A 24,048-nucleotide genomic window follows, 5' to 3' on the forward strand; every position below is an offset into this window, starting at 1 on the left:
TAAAAATAACAGTCTTTGGAAATGTGGGTTTGAAGATATAAAATTAGGCATGTACAAATTTTATGAAAATAATAGGGGATAAACGTCAACGCACGTTCCAAAAGACTAGTTACTTAGATACACGTTAGTTTATAATATTACAACTATTATACTCCCTCCGTCTCATTTTATGGGCACTTTTCAGATTTCGAGATTCAAACAAATTTATCTTTGACAGTAAGTTGTTCATAGATCTTTTAAATATTTTGAATTATCAATTTTTGTGACTTATAGTACTTTTTACATAGTTTACAAATATATAAATTTTGTTTCAAAAAAATTGAAGATTCCGTGCGTAAATTTCTGATCAAACTTAAACTATTTGACTTTCGAAAAACGAAAAGTGTCATAAAAATTGAGACATACGGAGTCTATAGCTTGGTGCATTCAGACACATGTATCTCGAGATATATGGAGTCAAAACTATGTGTAATTTGTTCTATATACATTGTATCCAAATGGATTCGCATACATCTACGCTACATAACAAATCTCGTGTATCTAATGTGATTCGTATGTATCTAGGATACATGACTATCTCGTTTGTCTCCCTCTTTATCTCGATCATTTACTCCTATTTTAATGTATCTAATAGCGAAAACATATGTATCTTCCTCAATATATGATAAAAAAACTCTTAATAAGTCATAAGATACATAATTATTTGAAAGTATAAGTAGAATTAATATATATGGTATGTATTAATAATTTTCTGTCTTATGTATGACTTTTGCTAATTCTCTTGCCTTGTATTAATCTATCTATTCCAGTAATCTCATTTGCATGAAGACCTTATTGCAATTGGCAAATTTGTTGCTGTTACACATCTGATGCAAGAATGCTTTTGGTTTGAAGTCACATTGCATAACCTCTTGAGGATAATTTTTTCATTCCACTAGGTGGAATATGTGAACTTTTGAATGTTAATTATTTCAGGTTTGGAGTATAACTGTGTGACAAAATGACAGGTGCTCAAAACAGTTCGAAAGGGAGTCTTGGCGGGTTGTAAGATAGTATTCAGCCGGGGTTTTCCAAAACAGAGAAACATAGTCTGAGGAAAATGGCGGAACAACTAGGAGCAAGTCGAAAGGAAGTAGACATGATGAACTACTCTACCTCCAATTTTCATAGTAAAGAAATTTACACAAAAAACAACTGAAAAGAACTCTTATAAAACACAGCTGAAACAAATATAGTGAAGGATAGCATGCCATTTACTAAAATGCATTATCATATCGACGAAGACCAACAATTTGAAAGAAGCTTACATATTACTATCTTACAGGGTCCTAAAACTTCTAACTACCCGAAAGTCTTGCAATTTACAAACTTTCAAACTAAAAGCTAGGAAAAGCACAGCTATGTTTCATTGTCATGGTCAGTCTTACAGATACTGAGATCATCCAAAGTACTGAATTCACCTAAAAGAGATCCATAGTTATCGATGATTGGTAAGCCCAATTTCAGTGAAAATTTGACTGCCCTATTACCTGGAAGTTGCACCCATTCCCCCATCTCTAAATCTTCATCATCCTCTTGACCTTCTTGCTTCTCCCCTGCATTAGAATCAGTTGGCATATCGCTTTGCAGCTCAACCTCCTTTGAGTTCTGAAGATCGAATTTCTTAGACTGATAAGCATGCAAAGCTTCTTCAGCAGTGCCTATTTCGTGAGAATCAATCCTTTCTTCAATTCCACCATTTGATGAATTTGAGATTGGAACATTAATTTCTGATCCACCAGCTGATTCGAGTTCACGATTTTCATTTTCATGTCCTGACTCGACATTGACTAATTTCTCATCTTGTGTAGAATGAGTTTGTTCATTACCACATTGCTGCTTGGCATGGACTAGTCTCTCAAACTCGAGCTTCTTGGATTGATAAGCCTGGGAAGCCTCTTCAGCAGTGCCAAAAGTCCCCAACCAAATTCTTTTCTTACTGATGGGGTTTCTAATCTCAGATGTATATTTACCTGAATCCTTTCTCTTGTGAACCCTAAAGAAACGTGTTGTTGTTTTGTGAGAATCAATTCTTTCATTTCTTCTTCTCATTCTAGCAGTATTTAAGGTTTGATCATGATTAGCCACAGATAAGGATTGCACAACAGGTGATTCAGGCTGCTGAACTTGAGCACAGTCCTTCGGTTTATTCTCCTTATCACCCTGCTGACCTAATCTCTTAAGCTCGGACTTCTTGGACAAATAAGCTTGTGAAGCCTCTTCAACGGTGTCAAAAGTTCCCAACCATACTCTCTTATGCTTAATTCGGTCGGTAATCACAGCACCATACCTCCCTTTCTTTTGCCTTCGAATTCCAATTAAGCTTATCTTGGCTTTAGGATCGCAACTTGTAGTAGTATTACACTCATCACATGATTCTGTGCCATGTATATTATCCATTAGACTTGCGGTTTCTCTAGAAGACTCGAGTTTTTCTCCTGACGTCTTGTTCTTGTGAACCCCAACAATATCTGTTGTTGCTTTGTGGGAATCGATTCTTTTATTTCTTCTACCACCACTAGCAGCATTCAAGGTTTGGTCATTATCCATAGACAAGGATGCCACAAGTGATTCAGGCTGCTGAATTTGATCACGAGTCTCCTTATTACCCTGCTGATTTAATTTCTCATTCTCAAGCTCCGACTTCTTGGAGAAATAAGCTTGTGAAGCTTCATCAATAGTGTCAAAAGTGCCCAACCATACTTTCTTTTGCCTAGTTTTGTCTGTAATCACAGCACCATACCTCCCATTCTTTTGCCTTCGCACTCCAATTAAGCTTATCTTGGCTTTAGGATTGCTTGTACTACTAGTATTACATTGATCAGATGATTCTGTGCCATGGACACTAGCCATTAGACATGAGGTTTCTTTCGAAAATTCAGGTTCTTTCTCTGACGTCTTGCTCTTGTGAACCCCAACAATAAGTGCTGTTCCATGAAAATCAGTTCTTTCATTTCTCATACCCACACTAGCAGTATTTAAGGTTCGAATATCAGCCACAGACAAGGATGCTTGTATAACAGGTGATTCAGGCTGCTGAATTTGATCACAATTCTTCTTTGGTCTATTCTCCTTATTCCGCTGCTGGCTTAATTTCTCATTCTCAAGCTCAGACTTCTTGGAGAAATAAGCTTGTGAAGCCTCTTCAACAGTGTCAAAAGTGCCCAGCCATACTTGCTTATGCTTAGTGGTGTCTGTAATCACAGCACCATACCTCCCATTCTTTTGCCTTCGCACACCAAGTAAGCTTATCTTGGCTTTAAGATTGCTTGTACTAGTATTACATTCATCAGATGATTCTGTGTTGTGGACAACACTAGCCATTAGACATTGGGTTTCTTTAGAAGATTCGGGTACTTCTCCTGACATCTTGTTCTTGTGAACCTCAACAATATGTGGTGCTGTTTCGTGAGAATCGATTCTTCTATTTCTACAACCCACACTAGCAGTATCTAAGGTTTGATCATTAGCCACAGACGAGGATGACAACACAACAGGTGATTCAGGCTGCTGAATTTGATCACAATTCTCCGTGTCCTTATTACCCTGTTGTTTTAGTTTCTCAAACTCAGACTTCTTGGAGAAATAAGCTTGCGAAGCCTCTTCAACAGTGTCAAAAGTTCCTAACCATACTTGCTTATGCCTAATTTGGTCTGTAATAACAGCACCATACCTCCCAGTCTTTTGCTTTCGCACACCAAGTAAGCTTCTCTTGGCTTTAGGATTGCAACTTGTTGTAGTATTACACTCATCATATGATTCTATGCCATGTACATTAGCCATTAGACATGTGGTTTCTTTAGCGGATTCGGGTTCTTTCCCTGACCAGTTCTTCTTGTGAACCTCAACGACATGTGTTGTTTCGTGAGGATTGGTCCTACTCACACTAGCAGTATCCAAGGTTTGGTCATTTCCCACAGACAAGGATGTCTGCTGAATTTGATCAAGATTCTCCTTTGGTTTATTATCCTTATCACCCTGCTGTCTGAATTTTTCAAACTCAGACTTCTTGGAGAAATAAGCTTGTGAAGCCTCTTCAACAGTGTCAAAAGTGCCTAACCATACTTGCTTATGCCTAATTTGATCTGTAATCACAGCACCATACCTCCCATTCTTTTGCCTTCTCACTCCAATTAAACTTATCTTGGCTTTGTTAGATGATTCTATGCCACCATGAACATTACACATCAAACATGGTGTTTCTTTAGAACAAGATTCCATGCAAATAAAGGGTTCTATTTCTTGGAATTTGTGCATATTAGAGCTAAAGCCTTTGAACTCCTCAGTACCCAAGAATGCCCCTTTTTCCCCCATTTGCCATTCATTTACAAATAAGGGCATTTTACCATCAGTTTCTTGTTTGCTTCTATCAGCAGTACTTTGTGCTTTGTGATTTGTGTGTGGTAAAGGAATAGTGGACTTTACCTTATCAACAAAAATCTCTGGCTGCTCAATTTGTGTTACCTTCTGTTTCTTGCTGCTGCTTTCTTCTTCTTCTTTTTCATCTGCTAGTAGTCCTCTTTGATCAGTTTCCATGGAGATTATGTAAAAAAAAAAACAAAAAAACTACAATGTACAGTGAGTTGATAAATTTCTTGATGAGATGAAAGATGGAAATGGTTTTTATTTTTTTGGAAATTATTGATTGAGCATTTATGAGTGTTTTGCCACTGAGTTCTTTCTACAGTAGTAGTACTCCCTCTTCTGTTTTATTTGGCCCCGTAAAAATAGATATTTCATTTTACTTAATGTTACAGTAATTCAAGAAAGTTTAATTGTTTTTTGTTATATTATTCTTAATGTTAGAATAACTACATAAAATAATTATGTTAAATTTAGAGTTTTAAAATATTATAAATAAAAATAGTTTAGTAAAAAAATATATTAAACAATAGTGCCAAGTAATATAAAGTAATATTAAACACTTGGACACATGTTTTTTTATTTTTGTTTAATTGTTGCATGTTGATTGTTACTATACTCTCTTATTTTAGTCAAAAAGGGTTCTACTTTCGATATTGTTGTCTCATTATTTGGTTTAGTGCAAATGAGATTGTAGAATAATAACTTGTCTTTAATGTGCCTTCGTGATGCCAAGGGCATGGTTGGACATACAATTTTTTCCTCTTTCTTCTTAAAAAAATAAATAATGAAATGTTTGGTTATAGATTGCACTTATTGAAAAAAATATATGAAATGTTTGGTTATAGATTGCACTTAGTGAAAAAAAAAATGAGTTTCATGTTTGAAGGAACGATTTTGTAGTTTTTCAAGTAAATATTTTTTTCGCTCACAAAACTTCTATTTATTTCAAGTTATAACTTTTTAAATATCTTTCAATTTTTCCCCTCAAACATCATATTTATTATGTTCAAACGCCTATTAAATCATCTACTCCTCATAGTCAATGGGATGTATTCATAGAGTAGCTGTTTCATAAATGGTTTTCATTTAATTTATGTTGCATCTTACGAACCTTTTGGAGCATGGTTTAAAGATCAATTAATAAGCAAACTAAAATTTTTGTGATAAAATATTAAACCATTATCTAAAATTTCGTAAGTAATTTGTAAATGTGAGACGACAATTCAATATTTTTATCTATGAGATTGAATAATATATGAGCAACTATTTACTTGAGTCTTGTGATATTTGTAATTTCTAAAAATTTGAATGAAAATGTTATGTTGTCTGATAAAGACTAAAAGAAGGTGACTTGCACAGAAGATTAAACCGTAAAAAAAACAACATTAGTACAAAATAACCTTTTTACTTTCTAATGAGGTGAAAAAGATGATATCATGTGTAAAAATTAAACTGAAAATAAGTCAAACTAATAAAAGAAACTCCAATGTGTGTATTACCTTTGATTATACATAGTTTTTTTTTTTTCTTTTTTAAAAATATGAAATGAAGTGTAGAAAAACATCCAAAGGGGGGAATTCTGTCACCTCACCACAATAAGGAATAATAGAAATAGAAATGCTTCATCGAAAAAAATAAAAGCAAGATTCTTCATTAGGAATACATTCATTCTTGGACACAACCTGACTCATGATAATAGGATTCCCGTAAAGTACGATTGTGTAACACTAAATTCACGATATCCTACAACTACAACTTATATGTAGCTTCCCTATCTTTTCAGCTATCCATAGGAGGTCGTAAAAAATTGAAATTATGTTAGGAAAAGTCTTCTCATTTCACAGCCATGACTGAATATTGTATGAGATATTACATAGACATTAACTACTATCTACTGTCTACTGAATCCTAAAACTTGAAACTGTCAAAAAAGTTGTTGCAATTACACCAAGCTAGAGAAATCGTTTTAGTTTAACAAATACTAAGATCATCCAAACTGCTAAATTCACCTAAAAGATATCCAAAGTTATCGATGATTGGTAAGCCGAGTTTCAGGGAAAACATGATTGCCCGATCATCACCTGGAAGTTGCACCCATTGCCCCATCCACAATTCTTCGTCGTCCTCTTGCCCCACCCATTGCTGCTGCTTCTCCTCGACTAGTTTCTGAAACTCGAGATTCTTGGATTGATAAGCCCTTGAAGCCTCTTCAGCAGTTCCAAAAGTCCCCAACCAAATTCTTTTCTTACTGATGGGATTTCTAATCTCAGATGTATATTTACCTGAATCCTTTCTCTTGTGAACCCTAAAGAAACGTGTTGTTTTGTGAGAATCGTTTCGTTTCTTTCTTCTACTACCCAGATTAGGAGTATCTAACGTTTGATCATTAGCCATAGACAAGGATGCCGCGACAGGCTGTTGAATTTGATCACTATTCTTCTTCTCTCCCTGCTGGCTTAATTTCTCAAACTCAGACTTTTTGGAGAAATAAGCTCGTGAAGCCTTTTCAACAGTGTCAAAAGTGCCCAACCATACTCTCTTATGCCTAATTGGGTCTGTAATCCTAGCAGCATACCTCCCACTCTTTCGCCTTCGGATTCCAACTAAGCTTCTCTTGACTTTAGGATCACAATGCGTAGTAGTATCAGATGATTCTTCGCCATAAACATTAGCCATTAAACCCGAGTTAAAGACTTTGGATGCCTGTTTTTTCTCAGAGTGATAAATACGGAAACCTTCTTCATCGGTGCCTATTTCGTGAGAATCAATCCTTTGCTCAGTTCTGCCATTAGATAAATTTGACATTGTAACATCAATTTCTGATCCACCAGCTGATTTCAGTGTAGAATGAGTTTGTTTATTACTACTACATTGCCGCTTTGAATCGACGAGTTTCTGAAACTGGAGATTCTTAGATTGATAAGCCCGTGAAGCCTCTTCAGCAGTGTTAAAAGTCCCCAACCAAATTCTTTTCTTACTGATGGGATTTCTAATCTCAGAAATATATTTACCTGAATCCTTTCTCTTCCGAACCCCAACGTACTGTGTTGTTTTGTGAGGATCACAATTTTTCTTCAATCTATCCTCCTTATTTCCCAGGTTTAATTTCTCAAACTCAGTTTTCTTAGCGAAATAAGCTTGTGAAGCCTCTTCAACAGTATCAAAAGTGCCCAACCAGACTCTCTTATGCCTAATTGGGTCTGTAATCCTAGCAGCATACCTCCCACTCTTTCGCCTTCGGATTCCAACTAAGCTTCTCTTGACTTTAGGATCACAATGCGTAGTAGTATTACACTCATCAGATGATTCTTCGCCATAAACATTAGCAATTAAACCCGAGTTAAAGACTTTGGATGCCTGTTTTTTCTCAGAGTGATATATACGGAAACCTTCTTCATCGGTGCCTATTTCGTGAGAATCAATCCTTTGCTCAGTTCTGCCATTAGATAAATTTGACATTGTAACATCAATTTCTGATCCACCAGCTGATTTCAGTGTAGAGTGAGTTTGTTTATTACTACTACATTGCCGCTTTGAATCGACGAGTTTCTGAAACTGGAGATTCTTAGATTGATAAGCCCGTGAAGCCTCTTCAGCAGTGTTAAAAGTCCCCAACCAAATTCTTTTCTTACTGATGGGATTTCTAATCTCAGAAATATATTTACCTGAATCCTTTCTCTTCCGAACCCCAACGAACTGTGTTGTTTTGTGAGGATCGCATTTTTTCTTCAATCTATCCTCCTTATTTCCCAGGTTTAATTTCTCAAACTCAGTTTTCTTAGCGAAATAAGCTTGTGAAGCCTCTTCAACAGTATCAAAAGTGCCCAACCAGACTCTCTTATGCCTAATTCGATCTGTAATCACAGCAGCATATCTCCCGTTCTTTCGCCTTCGGATTCCAATTGAGCTTATCTTGGTTTCTTCTTCTTCCTCTGTAAGTAATCCTCGTTGATCAGTTTCCATGGCGATTGTTAAGTTAAAATGACAATGTACAACGGTCGGCTATGACATTGAATTGAGGGATTTCATGAATTTGTGAGATGAAAAAATGAAATTGGGATTTGTTTGAATGTCAGAATGAGCAGAGTGTAGTACTACAGCGCCATCGATTTCCATAGTGCACACAGAGCACTATTGTAACTTCCACTTGAAGGCTGACGCGTGTTACTTGCATATTTGTTTGCAAGTAAGGGAAAATGGTCAAAAATATTTATGTAGTATGGGAAAATGTTCGATTTTAACCCCCATTATATTATTCAGTTTCTTAGGTCATCTCCGGTCCAAACATCAAATTTTGTATCCGCACTATTTTAGTGTAAATCAAGTTCAATTCACTGCACCAAATTTTATACCAAAAATAAATATTTTTCTCTTTCTTCATTATTATATTATTACTTCTTATTTCATAAAACAAATTCTTTCTAAAACATTCACTATATATATTCATATTATTTTCTTTTATAGTCGTTTAATATAAAATTATTTTAATACCATAATCTTTTAAATAATATAAATTGCTAGCAAATATTATACATTATACATAATAATGGATAATACAAATAAAAGTGAAATCATTAATGAAATACAATCAAATAAACATTACATAATTGAAAAAATTATTTTAAATTCTACATAAATATTCAACTTTCAAGATCACTACGGTACTCCCATAAATGCTCTATTAATGCATAACGTAGTTCAAAATGAGCTTCTTTGTCCTTTATTTTTTATGTCGAGCTAAAAATTGTTGAAATCGATAATTTTCATTTATTGCCATTTCTACAGTTGAAGTTGGACCTTCCGACACATCTTGAATTGGTGCATTAAGATCACGATCATCCTCAATTATCATGTTGTGCATTATAATATATGAAGCTAATATATCATGTACCACTTCTTTTCTCCAAAAACGTGACGGCCCTGCGATAATTGCAAAACTCCAAATAAGGATTTGGTGTAAAATTTGGTGTTTTGAGCTCCAACCCACACCAATTTTTACACCAAATTTGGTGTGTGAATAGTGTTACACCAAATTTGGTATAACACTATTCATCACACCAATTCACTTTTTGAATATTTTAATATTATTTCATTATACAAACTTTTAATTAAACATTATATAAATTGTATGTTTTAATTAAAAATCTCTTGTATATTTAATTATTTTTTATGTAATATTTTTATAATATTAATTTTAGATATAAAATTTAGCTTTTTTATAAATTAATTTTTCTATATATGACTTTTTAAAAAAATTAAATTTATGTTAATTCTACTATAAATTATAATTGGATATAACTACAATTAACCTTCACAAAAATTAAAAATGCAAACATATAAATTTTTAAACAAATAATACAATGTACTTAAAAATAACCGAAAAAAATAAACATTCAATAAAGTAGTAATTGACATTCACCATGAATTATATATGGTAAATATTTTAGAAAGAATTTGTTTTATGAAATAAGAAAATATAAATGAAATAAGAAATAATAATATAATAATGAATAGAGAGAAAAATATTTTTGGTGTAAATTTTGGTGCAATGGGTTGGAGCTGATTACGCCAAAAATAGTGTTGACACTAAATTTGGTGTAAAATTTGATGTTTGGATTGGAGATGCCCTTAAGGTAAACACCCATTCTCACAAGACACTAACATTTCGATGAGATAAACATCAAGTGACATGTTAGCTCCCCAACTCATTTTATCCCTCCTTTCTGTTTGTTCTTATATCATTAGTATTTTTTTCCGTCATGGGTAAAATTCATTAAATTTACAGATATAAATTCATAACTTAATAAATATAAGAAGTTCAAGGCTAAGAACTTTAACGATTAAATTCATAGTGCTAAAATTATGGATTCACCTCTAACGTAAGATGCCCTTCTCCAAACCTCTAGTCTCAAAGTCTCTTGAAATATCCAAAGGTTAAAATTAAAATAAACATTTATTCAATTTATCTAATTTAATATCAAATACATATTTTTATATCATAGTCACTTAAAGGGGTCGTTTGGTAGAGTGTATAAGAATAATGTTAAATAGAGTGTATTAGTAATGCTTGTATTAGCAATGCATGTATTAGTTATGCTTGCATTAATTATACATAGATTATTTTAATGCATTGTTTGGTTTGATGCATTAAAAATAGTATGTATGGCATTAAAAAAATTATTTACAAAGATACCCTTGACTTTTATGGTGGAAAAGATGTAAAAAGGTTTTGAGGGGTAAGTGGGTCTTTTATCATATTAATGCATGCATTAAAACCATTGCATTGCTAATACCTATAAATCCATGATATTAGCAATGCACTCCTTAATACACAATAGAGTGTATAACTAATGCAAGCATTAGTTATACATAGGTTGAACAAGAGTACCAAACAAGGTACCAATAATACACAAGGCTAATATATGCATTATTTTTTCTAATACACTCTACCAAACGACCTTTAGTCAATAGTCAGTATCCCTCCTTTAATTCAACGAACTAGATATTTATTAATAATCTTGGCATAAGTAACTTATTCACCAACCAAAGTAACTCTATGTTCAAAAAAGGTTTTAAGAGAGTGTCATTGTTCTATGTATAGTCAAGTAGAGTCCTTGCAAACTTGTAATACGTCTTTTCCAACATTTTGTATAGGTCTATATATATATATTAGGAATATTTATATTATATTAAATTAAACAAAATTCTTCTCCAAAAGCACATTCTCTTGGGTTACTAACGGGCAGCCTGAAAAATCATCAAGTGAATGAATAATCGATCATAAAATGCATACTTAACACTACTAACAAGGATTTGATGGTAAGTTCTCTAAAAATCACTGTCTTTGGAGCCTGGAGGATTCAATATGCACACGTCAACATTTTAAAAGAATAGCTACGACTACTGCTTTCCATGCTGAGTTACTATATAGAGAATCCTAAAACTGCAAACTTATCCAAAAATCTTCTTGCAATTTACAAACTTACAGTCTATATGCTATGCGAAATGTAGTTATTGCCTTCTTCAGTCTTACAAATACTGAGATCATCCAAAGTGCTGAACTCACCTAAAAGAGATCCATAGTTATCGATGATTGGTAAGCCCAATTTCAGTGAAAACATGACTGCCCTGTCATCACCTGGAAGTTGCACCCATTCCCCCTTCCATGAATCTTCATCATCCTCTTGACCTTGCTTCTCCCCTGCACTCGAATCTATTGGCATATTGCTTTCCAGCTCAAGATCGAATTTCTTAGACTGATTGCCTATTTTGTCAGGATCAATACTTTGGATAGTTCCTCCGTTAGATGAATTTGAAAATGGAATATCAATATCTGGTGATGATTCGGGCTGAAATGGCTCACATTTTACATTTTCATGTCCTTGCTTGAGATTAACCAATTTCTCTGATTTCAATTGCTTATAAGTACTTTGCTTCTTCTTTTCTTCGACTAATTTCTGAAACTCGAGCTTCTTAGATTGTTAAGCGTGGGAAGCCTCTTCAGCACTGCCAAAAGTTCCCAACCAAATTCTCTTTTTCGTGATGGGGTTCTTAATCTCAGACTGATATCTCCCTTTCTTCGTGCTCTTGTGAGCCCCAATAAGATGGTTTTTTTTTTTTTGAGAATCGATTCTTTTAGCTCTTCCACTTTCACTAGCAGTAGTATCTAAGAATGCCACAACAGACGATGATTCAAGCTGCTGAATTTGATCACAATTCTTCTTCTTCAGTATATTCTGCTTAATTCCCTGCTGGCTTAATTTCTCAAACTCCGACTTCTTAGAGAAATAAGCTTGTGAAGCCTCTTCAACAGTGTCAAAAGTCCCCAACCGGACTCTCTTATGCGTAAATGGATCTGTAATCACAGCTGCATATCTCCCATTCTTTTGCTTTCGGGTTCCAATCAAGCTTACCTTAACTTCAGGATTGCAACTTGTAGTAATATTGTTACAGTCATCAGATGATTTTGTGCCACAAACATTAGCCATTTTAAACACTCTGGATCCCTCTTTAGCAATACGAAAAGCTTCTTCAACAGCACCTATTTCGTGCAAATCAATCCTTTTCTCAGTTCCTCCGTTAGATGAATTTGAGATCGGAAAATCAATTTCCGATCCACCAGCTGATTCAGTCTGAAATATTTCACGATTTACATTTTCATTTTCTTGCTTCACATTGACTAATTCCTCTGATTTCTCAGAATTATATTTCCCTCTCTTGTGAACCTCAACAATACCTATCGTTTTGCGGATTCTTTTACTCTTCTTATTTCCCTGCTGCCTTAATTTCTCATTCTCAAACTCAGATTTCTTAGAGAAATAAGCTTCTGAAGCTTCTTCAACAGTGTCAAAAGTGCCTACCCAGACTCTCTTGTGCCTAATTGGATCTGTAAGCTCAACACCATATCTCCCATTTTTTTGCCTTCGGATTCCAGGTAAGCTTATCTTCGCTTTAGGATTGCAGTTTGTACTAGTATTACACTCATCTGATTCGAGTTTCATCCCTTGCTTGGCATTGACTACTAATTTCTTAGAGCTCAATCCCTCTTTAATGTCCATGTGATTGTGCTGAAAAGGAGTAAATAGGCTTTACCTTTACCAGAAAAAAATCTCAGAAACTCCGGTCACGGCCGGTGAATTGATGAAGATGACCCGTTTAGGGACCCAGTATCAGGGTCGGAGTATTTTTGGTGAAATGAAAGAGGGAAATTGGGGTTTGTTGTAACTGATAACTTCCTTTCTGAACTCACCTATGCATGCAGAGTATACCATCCCTCTTTCCCATATTATTTTTGGCTTTTCGAAATATAAACTATGTGAATTTAATTTAAATATTGTTAATATTTACAATTCAATATAATTTTAAAATACTAATGAAATTGACTCTCGACAATGAAAATTTCACATAAATTGAGTCGGAGGAAGTGATACTTTGGAACTCCACTCGTGCTTCATAGCAAGCCATTTAATGTGTGTTTCTCTCTTCGATAAATATTTATCTCTATCGAGTGTTTGCATCATATTTGACTTAACACATAATTAAGTATTTTGATGAAGTAAGGATATACTATACATAATATATATGCATTTACATGTAATACATTTATTCGTTTTGTGTAGAACACTTGGTACGAATAAATTTCTAATTACCACACTTATAGTCTTGCGATATTATTGGCTCACTCTATTTTATTCCGATTAGTTTATTAGGGGGTATTTTACCTGTGGGACTTTCCGGCACAAACTCAGATTTAATCGGGCTCTATTATGGATATTGAACATTCCTTAAACCTGTGAGGTTCTACAGAAGGCTTACAAAAGACATCTCAAGAATTGCAACACAAATTTAGGACCTCTTAGTAAAGAATGTAGTAGCAATCAAGTTTTTTCTTTATAAAGAAATAATCATTACAATTTTCTCATTTTCTCAAGTATTGTATGTTTACATCAGCTGAATGATGCATAGAATTAAAAAAAAAAAAATGCTCTTTCACAAAATGAATAAAACAAAATGATTTTTTTAGGTCTTCTATTTGTTTAACGTGAATAAGTACATTTTATGAAAAAGACGTACAATTTTAAAAAGCAATTATAAATGGATTAGAAACTACTTCTCTTTATACCTAACCTGTATTTCTTGATTTGAAACATGCAAGGGGTGTAAATTACTGATCATTGGATCATAATACTAATTTCGATATTACTAGTCATCTGCAATTTTTGATAATATTGAGGATGTAGCTCAGATGGTAGAGCGCACTATGTTGTTTTAACTCTTCAAAAATTGTATCATACACTCATGTCAGATTCTTCAAAAATTCATTATCTTTGGTGGATTCAATACACACTCGTCGGCAGTTTCTAATAGTATCATACACTCGTGTCAGATTCTTCAAAAATTCATTATCTTTGGAGGATTCAATACACACTCGTCAGCAGTTTCAAAGAATCCTAGCTACACACGTTCCAAGTTATGGCTGAAATTTTCCTATTGTTTCTTAATTTATTGTTCTTTGTGTTTCTTGGATTTATAGTTCTCTGTTGTGTGGTATTACAAGTTCAAATTTTGCTTCTTCTTTACAAGGAAAATATCAAACTTGACTTATGCCTGCATCACTGATGCTCATGAAATAGTTAGGATGACCAAAAATTGCAAGAAACTTACCTATTACTACTATCTACAGAATCCTAAAACTGCAAGCAAATCCAAAAATCTTCTTGCAATTTACAAACTTACAGTTCCTAAGCTATGTGAAACATAGTTACGTTATCGATGATTGTCATCCTCAGTTACACAAATACTGAGATCATCCAAAGTGCAGAACTCACCTAAAAGATATCCATAGTTATCGATGATTGGTAAGCCCAGTTTCAGTGAAAACATGACTGCCCTGTTATCACCTGGGAGTTGCATCCATTCCCCCTTCCATAAATCTTCATCATCCTCTTGGCCTTCTTGCTTCTTCCCTGCACTAGACTCTGTTAGCATATTGCTTTGCAGCTCGACCTCCTTTGAACTCAGAAGATCGAATATATTAGACTGATAAGAATCAATACTTCGGACAGTCCCTTCATTAGATGAATTTGAGAACAGAACATCAATATCTGGTGATCCACTAGCTGATTCGGGATGAAATGGTTCACAATTTACATTTTCATGTCCTTGCCTGACACTGACTAATTTCTCTGATTTCCTTTGCTCATTAGTGCATTGCTGCTGCTTTGCTTCGACTAATTTCTGAAACTCAAGCTTCTTAGATTGATAAGCGTGCGAAGCCTCTTCAGCACTGTCAAAAGTCCCCAACCAAATTTTCTTTTTAGTGATGGGGTTTTTAATCTCAGACCTATATCTCCCTGCTGTCTTGCTCCTGTAAGCTCCAATAAGATGTGTTGTTGTTTTGTGAGAATTGATTCGTTTAGCACTTCCACTATCATGAGTAGTAGTATCTAAGGATGCTGAAACAGACTGTGATTCATGCTGCTGAATTTGATCACAATTCTTCTTCGGTTTATTCTCCTTATCTCCCCGTTGTTTCAATTTCTCAAACTCAGACTTCTTAGAGAAATAAGCATGTGAAGCCTCTTCAATAGAGTCAAAAGTGCCCAAGCATACTTCCTTGTGCTTAATTGGGTCTGTAATCACAGCTGCATATCTCCCGCTCTTTCGCCTACGGATTCCAGTTAAGCTTATCCTGGCTTTAGGATCACAGCTTGTAGTAATACAACACTCATCAGATGACTCAACGCTATAGACATTAGCCTTTACACATGAGGTTGCTTTAGAAGATTTAGGTTCTTCCCCTTGAGAATCGATTCTTTTAGCTATTCCACTTTCACTAGCAGCAGTATCTAAGGATGCCACAACAGACAATGATTCAAGCTGCTGAATTTGATCACAATTCTTCTTTGGTATATTCTGCTTATTTCCCTGCTGGCTTAACTTCTCAAACTCCGACTTCTTAGAGAAATAAGCTTGTGAAGCCTCTTCAACAGTGTCAAAAGTCCCCAACCGGACTCTCATATGCGTAAATGGATTTGTAATCACAGCTGTATATCTCCCATTCTTTTGCCTTCGGGTTCCAATCAAGCTTACCTTAACTTTAGGATTGCAACCTGTAGTATTGTTACAGTCATCAGTTGATTTTGTGCCACAAACATTAGCCATTAAACCCAAGTTAAACACTTTGGATCCCTCTTTAGCTATACGAAAAGCTTCTTCAACAGTGCCTATTTCGTAAGAATCAATCCTTTGCTCGGTTCCTCCATTAAATGAATTTGATATCACAACATCAATTTCTGATTCACCAGCTGATTCGATCTGAAATACTTCACAATTCACATTTTCATTGCCTTGCTTTACATTGACTAATTCCTCTGATTTCTCAGAATTATATTTCCCTCTCTTGTAAATCTCAACAATACTTCTCGTTTCGCGTATTCTTTTACTCTTCTTATTTCCTTGATTGCTTAATTTCTCATTCTCAAGCTCAGATTTCTTAGAGAAATAAGCTTGTGAAGCCTCTTCAACAGTGTCAAAAGTGCCTAACCATACTTTCTTATGCCTAATTCTATCAGTAATCACAGCAGCATATCTCCCATTCTTTTGCCTTCGAATTCCAATTAAGCTTATTTTATCTTTAGGATTGCAGTTTTTACTAGTATTACACTCATCATATTCAAGTTTTTCCCCTTGCTTGACATTAACTACTAATTTCTTAGAGTCCATGTGATTCTGTTGGAAAAATGAGTAATAAGCTTTACCTTTTATCAGGAAAAATCTCATCAACTCCGGTCACCGGCTGGTCAACTGATGACGATGGTCCGTTTAGGGTGCAGCATTCGGGTCGGACTCTACCATTCGGGTCACTTGGTGCTCAATTGATCAATTTCCATGGCGATTCTGTTATAAAAAAAAACGGCAAATCCATTGGATTGAATGAATTATTTTGGGTGAGATGAAAGAGGAAAATTGGGGTTTTTTGGAGTTCGGAACGAACAACAGTACTTTCTCGCCTCGACTGTCCATGCAAAGTACTATTCCTCTTTCACATACTATATTTTTTGTTTTTTTTTTTAGATTTAAATATATAAATTTTGCTTAATATTTTAATTTTACTCTTTAATAGAGAAGAATTATAATTAATAATATTATCTTTTAATGATTTCACATAAATTGAATCGGAGGAAGTGATATTTTTGAATCTCCACTCACGCTCCATAACAATCAATTTGATGTAGTTGCTCATAATTTCACGTACTTATCGATAAATATCTAATCAAATGTTTATATCAAATCAATTTAATTTGACAAAATTAAGTAATTTAATAAAGTAAAAATATATATTACACAATTTTATAAAATCTTAGTAAAAGAATGTATTAGTGTTCAAGTTTTTTTTTTTCAATCAAGAAAGCCTTGCAATATTCACATTTTCATAAGTATTTGTTTAACATCATCTGAATGACAAGTAGAATTGAGATTTTTTGCTCTCTTACAAAATAAATAAAAGAAAATAGTTTTTTTTAGATTTTTATGTGTAAAAGTGATAGATCTTTTGTAAGAAATTGTTGACACCATGGGGATGTAGCTCAGATGGTAGAGCGCTCGCTTAGCATGCGAGAGGTACGGGGATCGATACCCCGCATCTCCATTTTTTTTCCACACGTACTACTAGCCTAAGTTATAATGTTTGGTGAAATACCGTATTTACGGTATAAGGTCGTCACTTTATTTTATCAAACTAGTAATCTCATAAATCGAGTTTGGGAAGGTCGTCACTTTATTTTATTGGATCAGTGATTTCACAAATCATGTTTGGGAAGGTGATATCTATGCAAATCTTATTTTTATATTGGGTAAAGTTTTAGATTCTTTTTGTTAAATCTCTCCATTCAAAAATAGTATTTTCAGACTAAGTTAGAGAAATATATACGTGAAAAAGTTATGCTGAAAAAGAGTAAAGTATTGACAACAAAAAACGATAGATATAAATAATCAAAGTAAACAAATTAACATCATGATAAGACAGAGGAACACAATAGTAGTGAAATTGATACAGGAAACCAAATAAGATATTTTAAACTAGCGTCATATTCATCGACAGATTAAATTGATAACCGTTAAATTATACTAATTTTGCTAGTTGGAAGTAAAATTTCAAAGATATAGTTGGTGCGATAGATAAAACGAACTAGTCTTGGGATAACTCTTTAGTATCATTTAATCTCTTATTTGGCAATAAAGTTTGAGATAACTTATCTCATGACTAATAATTAGTGTGGGATAAATTATTTCTGCCTCTAGGAGGAACAATAGCCCTTGAATAACTTTTCCCACGAAAAGTTAAAATGACAAAAACATCTCTTCAATCATTTTTATATATTGTTTTTCGCACATTCTACATTACGAAGGATATTTTTATAAAATAACTTACTTTTAAAAAATTATGCAATTCATATTACTTTTAATATGAATAAACCAAACATTCACTAAAAATTAATCTCATCATAATTAAACCCAACATAACTAATTTCATCATGTCTGGTCTTCGAACTAAATAACCTGCAAATGTGCTGGATTAGTATTTCCATATTTTAGTAAACAAAAGGGGATGTAGCTCAGATGGTAGAGCGCTCGCTTAGCATGCGAGAGGCACGGGTATCGATACCCCGCATCTCCATTTTCCATTTTTATTTTATTTTTATTTTTAAGAAAGTGATAATTGAAACATATAAAATTTGATAGAATCTTAAATTATTCACACCAATAAATTGTTATAACTTTTTTATACTTGTTTTCCAAAAAAGAAAGAAAGTTGTAGTGTCATTGTAAATTGTTCTTTTTTAAAAAAAAAAATTGGTTTCCTATCCGGTGTCCGGTACCGCATTGGAGTCCGACTAAATTCGGATTCGCGCCGGAAAGTCCTGTGGATAAAGCGCTCCCTAACAATGACGACTCCGTACCGAAGGTCATTGTAAATTGTTATATTTACTTCATCTACGGCTTTCTGCTAATTAGTACCTAATCACTCTACTAATTTGGATAAAGAAGAAGAAAAATGATTGATAGATCAGAAATTGACTAGTTTAATTTCCATTTTTTGGAGTTTCCAATTCAGCCACCGTCCTTGAATTTGTCTTTCTGAGCAAAAGGAAAACATACAATTAATATGAAACTAGACAACTTTGATTTGATCTCTGTATAGCAAGTATGGGTACACATTGAACTTTGAAAAATATATGTACACATTAGCTCTCGTTTTGGCCATAAATTTTGACGTTGAAACTTTTAAAAAAATTGAGTTTTTGAAGTTGTGGTTCTTAGAATTTGAAGTTCACATGCATTTTATTGGGTTAAAAACAAAAGTTTTGTGAATGCGAAGAAGCAAAGTCCTAAAAATTGATCTGAGCTAATTTTTGAGAACTTGAAAGTGTTTGAAGATCAGATTTCCAAAATATAATCAAATTTATGGTCAATCGCTAGCTAACATGTATCACTTCTCACCAAAGAAAGGTAAAATAGTGATGGTAGTAGTAGTAATAGTAAAAACTAGATCTGCATCAAAGCACATATCAAAAAGATTGATTTTGAGTTTAACTATACCTCTAAGATCACGATCCGGAAAATAATATACTCCTTACATTTTAATTTTCTTAATTATTGTAGAACACTTAACCCCCGTTGCATCTTAATTTTCTTAATTAATGTAGGACAATTAACACTCGTCTACATCTAGATAGGGTTGCCCAAATTCATATAAATAGACAACAATCATTTTCTCGATAAATGTAGGACATTTAAACACTCCCCACACTGCATTACATTTATTGGGGCCGAATTCATTACTTGAGAGACCATCTTTGCTCCTTGGTAAAAGCGCGTTGTTTCAAGTACGCGTTTAGTTAATTTGTCTGGACATCTGTAACATAAATTGCTTTAATATGAGGATTTAACATTAGATAAAAGAAAAATATGATTGAGTTTGATCTTGATATCATTTTAATAAAATAACAAACCTATTGTCGGCTTGCTCATAATTCAACTATAAAAGCTACCTATCTCATATATTAAACGATCACGATATATTATCCAAGATCATATAATAAAGAGACAACATCACATTTCCTCAAATGAGTGATCACTACATAAAATTAATCAACATATATTGAAACAACACTTAGGAGAACATTTGGTCTAACAACAACACCATAGCCATGGCAACTCCAGAATCAAATCCTGGCATTACAACTAATACAAAAACTTCTAATCCAAAAGTAACACCACCAATTACTGCTTGTTTCTTCCTAATTTCTGCCACAACATTTCTTGATTTTGCATCCAACACTTTACATGTTCTGTTTGCATATGACCCTTCAATAATATAAGAATATGTCTTGTCTGATGATGTTCCATGATAATAAACATGTGCAAGTACATTAATATTACTATGTAAAATCTTCATTTGTTTCTTTACACAAAATATAGGCTTCTTTCTTAATGATGATGCCTTGTAATCATGATCTCCAAGTACTTCTCCTTCATATATGAACCAATTGTTGTCTACTATCCTTAGTTTCTGCTAAATCATCCCAAATAAAAGACCGAGTCAGAATTTTTACTAATGAAATTCAAAATATAAAAAAAGTAAACAAGGTATTAAGAAATAAAATTTGACAATTGCTACACTATACTTATCTTTTTTTTTTAAATCAAACTCACAAAAATTGATACGTCCATTATAATTTGCTTATATTCGTAGTTATCTTTTTAAATGACTTAATGATTAAATTTCTTAATACTATTAAGTCATATAAAAGATAACTACAAATAAATATATATTAAAATAAAACTATAAAAGTAAGTTAGTATTTGGCATCCATGTCTAGACTTTAAAGTTTCAATCAGTAAAATACATATCTAGACTTCAAACGCAATTTCAAAAACTTAAATTTTCAACTTTAACTCTATGGTCAAACAAGAGGTTAAGATTGTATCAAGTTGGCAAAATAGAGTTGTTATTTGCTAAGATAGAATTAGTCTACCTAATTAATGGTTGTTGATATTTGTCACACATTAAAAATAATAAAAATAGTTCTTATCTTATGGTCAATACCTTGTAACGTTGGTCATCCAGAAAGAAAAAAGAGAATTATTACACGCATTTTAAAGTATAGCCATAAATCACACAGACAATATACAAATATCTTTTATCCTTCTTTTAATTAGAATCATTCAATATTATAGGGAAAATGGTCTGAAAAATACTTCAATTTTAGTTGAAATTACTGTTATGATATCAAACTTTGGAAATGACTTTTTATCTCTGTACTATTTAATAGTGTATTTTAAAGGTATATATGTGTCTACGTAGACATCATAAATCATTATTTTAAATAGTAATGTGTCCATGTGAGTATATATATACCTTTAAAATACACTATTAAATAGTGCAGGGGTAAAAGATCCTCCATAAAATTTGATATCGTAACAGCAATTTCGGCCAAAGTTAAAGTATTTTTCAGATCCTTTTACCTTTAAAATTAAAATAGTTGAAATTATATTTAAAAAAATAAATATATAGTTTTAACTCTTACCTTATGCCGACATATAGTGAGAATGGGTTTGCCAGAAGCATCCATTAAAATAGTTTGGTCACGTCTACCAGAATAATTATCAACTCTATACACTAAATTTCCATCGGATCCAATAACTGTAAATCCTTTACAGCTAAATATAAGTGATTTTCTCCATACTGTTAAAAATATACACGATGACGATGACAACGATGACGACGACGACGTTGTTGTTAATTCCTTGCAGCTGCTATTATTCTTCTTGAAATCTTGATGATTCAAAGATCTGAAACTTATTGATTTTAAGAAGAGAAGCATTTTTAATTTTTTTTTCTAATAATTCTCTCTCTAGATATGTATAGTTTTTTTTTTTTTTTTGGGGGGAACTTTTTGGCTAACGTAAGATAGGAAGATACTGAGAGGAGACGAGATATTTATAGATGCTATGATTTTTTTTTATTTTTAATTTTTGGATGTAATGTTTATAAAAAAGGAGACAGATAAATATAACATGTGGCTGTTGCACATTGGTCGAGGCAGTATATTTTGTTTACCACGTCGTCCTTTCATAAGTTATCGGAATTATTATGTATATGAGATAACTTATTTTCATCATTAAGTATAAATGGTGGGATAAATAATTCTAGGCTTATATAATACCTTCGATTAAACATAGGATAAAATAGTCATGCATTTTATTTCTGATATTATTATACTTTATACCTTATATACACCAAACGACTGATTAGGGATAATAGATAATTTTCATTTATATTTAACATTAATAATAAATTTGAATATTTATAACTAACATTTTATATAAATATCGGTAAAGACTTTAACAACCGACAATAAATATTGCCGTAAAAAATTGTTATTAATAAATATTTCTTTTATTATAATGAAGGGGGAATCATTTATAAAATTTATTTTTTCTATTTTAACCAGAGGTTTTTTTTTTTTTTTAATGAACTTGGTTTTTTAGTGAAAATAAATTTTCAAAATATTTTTTATCAGTCAAAACATGAAAAATTGGCATGATCAATACTCCCTCCGTCCACAATTGTTTGGCAAGTATACTAAAAATAGATGTCCAAGATTAATTGTCAATTTTAAACAATCAAGAAAGAATTACTCACTTTTTTCCAATTCTGCCCTTAATGATAGTGTAGTTCAATTGAAAAGTTATGTGGACTTTTGGTATTCTTGATATAGTAGGGTTATACTAGTCAAATTACACCTTATATTAAAATTTCCTTGAGGGGTGTGCATGGCCTTATCCTGACAAACAATTGTGGACGGAGGGAGTACCAAACACACATTATAATCTATAGTCAAAGTGTGATGACTGTTGGAAAATGTGCCACGTGTGTGATTAAGTTAATTGAATTATGAGATTCCTTATTGTTGGTCCTCTTACTAATTTGTTTAATTTTTTAATATTCTTTTATTTTTGTCTCCTAAATGAGAGTTAGGAACTTCGATTAACGTTATCTCTTGTTAATAAGAGACAAAATATTGAACCACAAATTCTGGAATGTAAGTTATCAATTCTTAAGACATTGCCGCTGTTTCTTTTTGACATTCATTTACACGACTTTTATGTGCTCAAATTATAAGTTCGACATATAAATTATAAGAAAAATATTATTATAAATTATTATTTTTTTCATAATAATATAATCATACAAAATGTATTTTAATATATTAATGAAAATTCATATAGTTCTATTTTAAAAGGAAAATATGATAACAGGAGAGGTATTTAATCTCACACACACAAAAAAAACTTTTTAGTTTGAAATTATCAATCTGGTAATAAGATGTTTGTCATGAAAAGAAGAGACATATAAAACCATAAACTTTTTTATTTTTTCTAAAAGTTTGTACAAAATGATCAATTTAGAATAGTCACTGCGTTGGAACTAGGAAGGAGTCTATCCGATCCTTTTAATTTGTCACTTTATAAAAGAGATTAATTACTATCCAGTGACGGTGGACAAGAAAATTACACAATTAATTTATTTTTACAAATATTTATTTTTCTTTTTAATTTAATTAATATATTTTCATATTTAATGATTAATGATTTTTCTTCTTTCTTTTATTAAAACGCGTTGAGGTTTATCATCTTTCTCCCTCTCTCTTTCCTACCTTTCTTATTTGTCTTTGGATCTTCTTCTATCAATATCAAAATATGATGCAAAATTGCAGAAATGGTGTTCCTATTTTTCCAAGTGTAAGATTACTACATTTAATTTTTGGGATTTGTCCAATTCACTGAAAAGTTATAAAAAGCATTCTCTAAAAATCATTGTTATCACAAAACATAAAATTCTTCATACATTGGAACAAGAAAAAAAATATTTGAAATAACATTGAAATATTTTTTATACAATCGACTTTGAGTATTTACTAATTTAGATTCTGAAAAGGAAAATAATAATGAGAAAAAAATTATCATCTTTTTATCTCAAATTGCTTCAATTCTGTATGTCAATTGCTTTAATGGTGTTGACGGAGAATGAATGTGAAAATAATAAGGATAAAGAAAGCATGAAAGAATCCTTCT

At 32.6% G+C, this 24,048-nt stretch overlaps 3 protein-coding genes and 1 non-coding gene across 4 annotated transcripts; 1 reads left to right on the plus strand and 3 right to left on the minus strand.

The window, feature by feature from the left end:
• Positions 1–1,396: 1,396 nt before the first annotated feature.
• LOC125826751 (uncharacterized) lies at positions 1,397–3,408 on the minus strand. Its single transcript, XM_049506090.1, has one exon. The coding sequence runs from the start codon at positions 3,406–3,408 to the stop codon at positions 1,399–1,401; it is 2,010 nt and encodes a 669-aa protein (XP_049362047.1). The 3' UTR covers positions 1,397–1,398.
• Positions 3,409–11,393: 7,985 nt separating this feature from the next.
• LOC125826752 (uncharacterized) lies at positions 11,394–16,629 on the minus strand. The gene is made up of 3 exons (XM_049506091.1): positions 15,997–16,629; positions 11,912–12,317; positions 11,394–11,854 (listed from the first exon to the last, which is right to left on the minus strand). The coding sequence occupies exons 1-3, from the start codon at positions 16,627–16,629 to the stop codon at positions 11,394–11,396; spliced, it is 1,500 nt and encodes a 499-aa protein (XP_049362048.1).
• Positions 16,630–17,481: 852 nt separating this feature from the next.
• Positions 17,482–17,554, plus strand: TRNAA-AGC (transfer RNA alanine (anticodon AGC)). Its single transcript has one exon. It is a non-coding gene; the product is annotated as a tRNA-Ala (tRNA).
• Positions 17,555–19,968: 2,414 nt separating this feature from the next.
• On the minus strand, positions 19,969–21,866 carry LOC125826236 (protein LURP-one-related 8-like). The gene is made up of 2 exons (XM_049505556.1): positions 21,498–21,866; positions 19,969–20,479 (listed from the first exon to the last, which is right to left on the minus strand). The coding sequence occupies exons 1-2, from the start codon at positions 21,792–21,794 to the stop codon at positions 20,081–20,083; spliced, it is 696 nt and encodes a 231-aa protein (XP_049361513.1). The 5' UTR covers positions 21,795–21,866; the 3' UTR covers positions 19,969–20,080.
• Between the last annotated feature and the right edge of the window lie 2,182 nt (positions 21,867–24,048).

This window comes from Solanum verrucosum, unplaced genomic scaffold, assembly GCF_900185275.1.
Source record: "Solanum verrucosum unplaced genomic scaffold, falcon-dt-bn FXZP01000060.1, whole genome shotgun sequence".
NCBI lineage: Eukaryota > Viridiplantae > Streptophyta > Magnoliopsida > Solanales > Solanaceae > Solanum > Solanum verrucosum.

Coding starts and splice junctions, on each gene's coding strand:
- LOC125826751 (XM_049506090.1), bottom strand. CDS start 3,408: ATGTCAGGAGAAGTACCCGAATCTTCTAAAGAAACCCAATGTCTAATG.
- LOC125826236 (XM_049505556.1), bottom strand. CDS start 21,794: ATGCTTCTCTTCTTAAAATCAATAAGTTTCAGATCTTTGAATCATCAA. Junction 20,480..21,497: donor TCACTATATGTCGGCATAAG/GTAAGAGTTAAA, acceptor ATGATTTAGCAG/AAACTAAGGATAGTAGACAA.
- LOC125826752 (XM_049506091.1), bottom strand. CDS start 16,629: ATGGACTCTAAGAAATTAGTAGTTAATGTCAAGCAAGGGGAAAAACTT. Junction 12,318..15,996: donor GTTGCAATCCTAAAGTTAAG/GTAAGCTTGATT, acceptor CCTGAAGTTAAG/GTAAGCTTGATTGGAACCCG. Junction 11,855..11,911: donor TTGGTTGGGAACTTTTGGCA/GTGCTGAAGAGG, acceptor TTCAGAAATTAG/TCGAAGAAAAGAAGAAGCAA.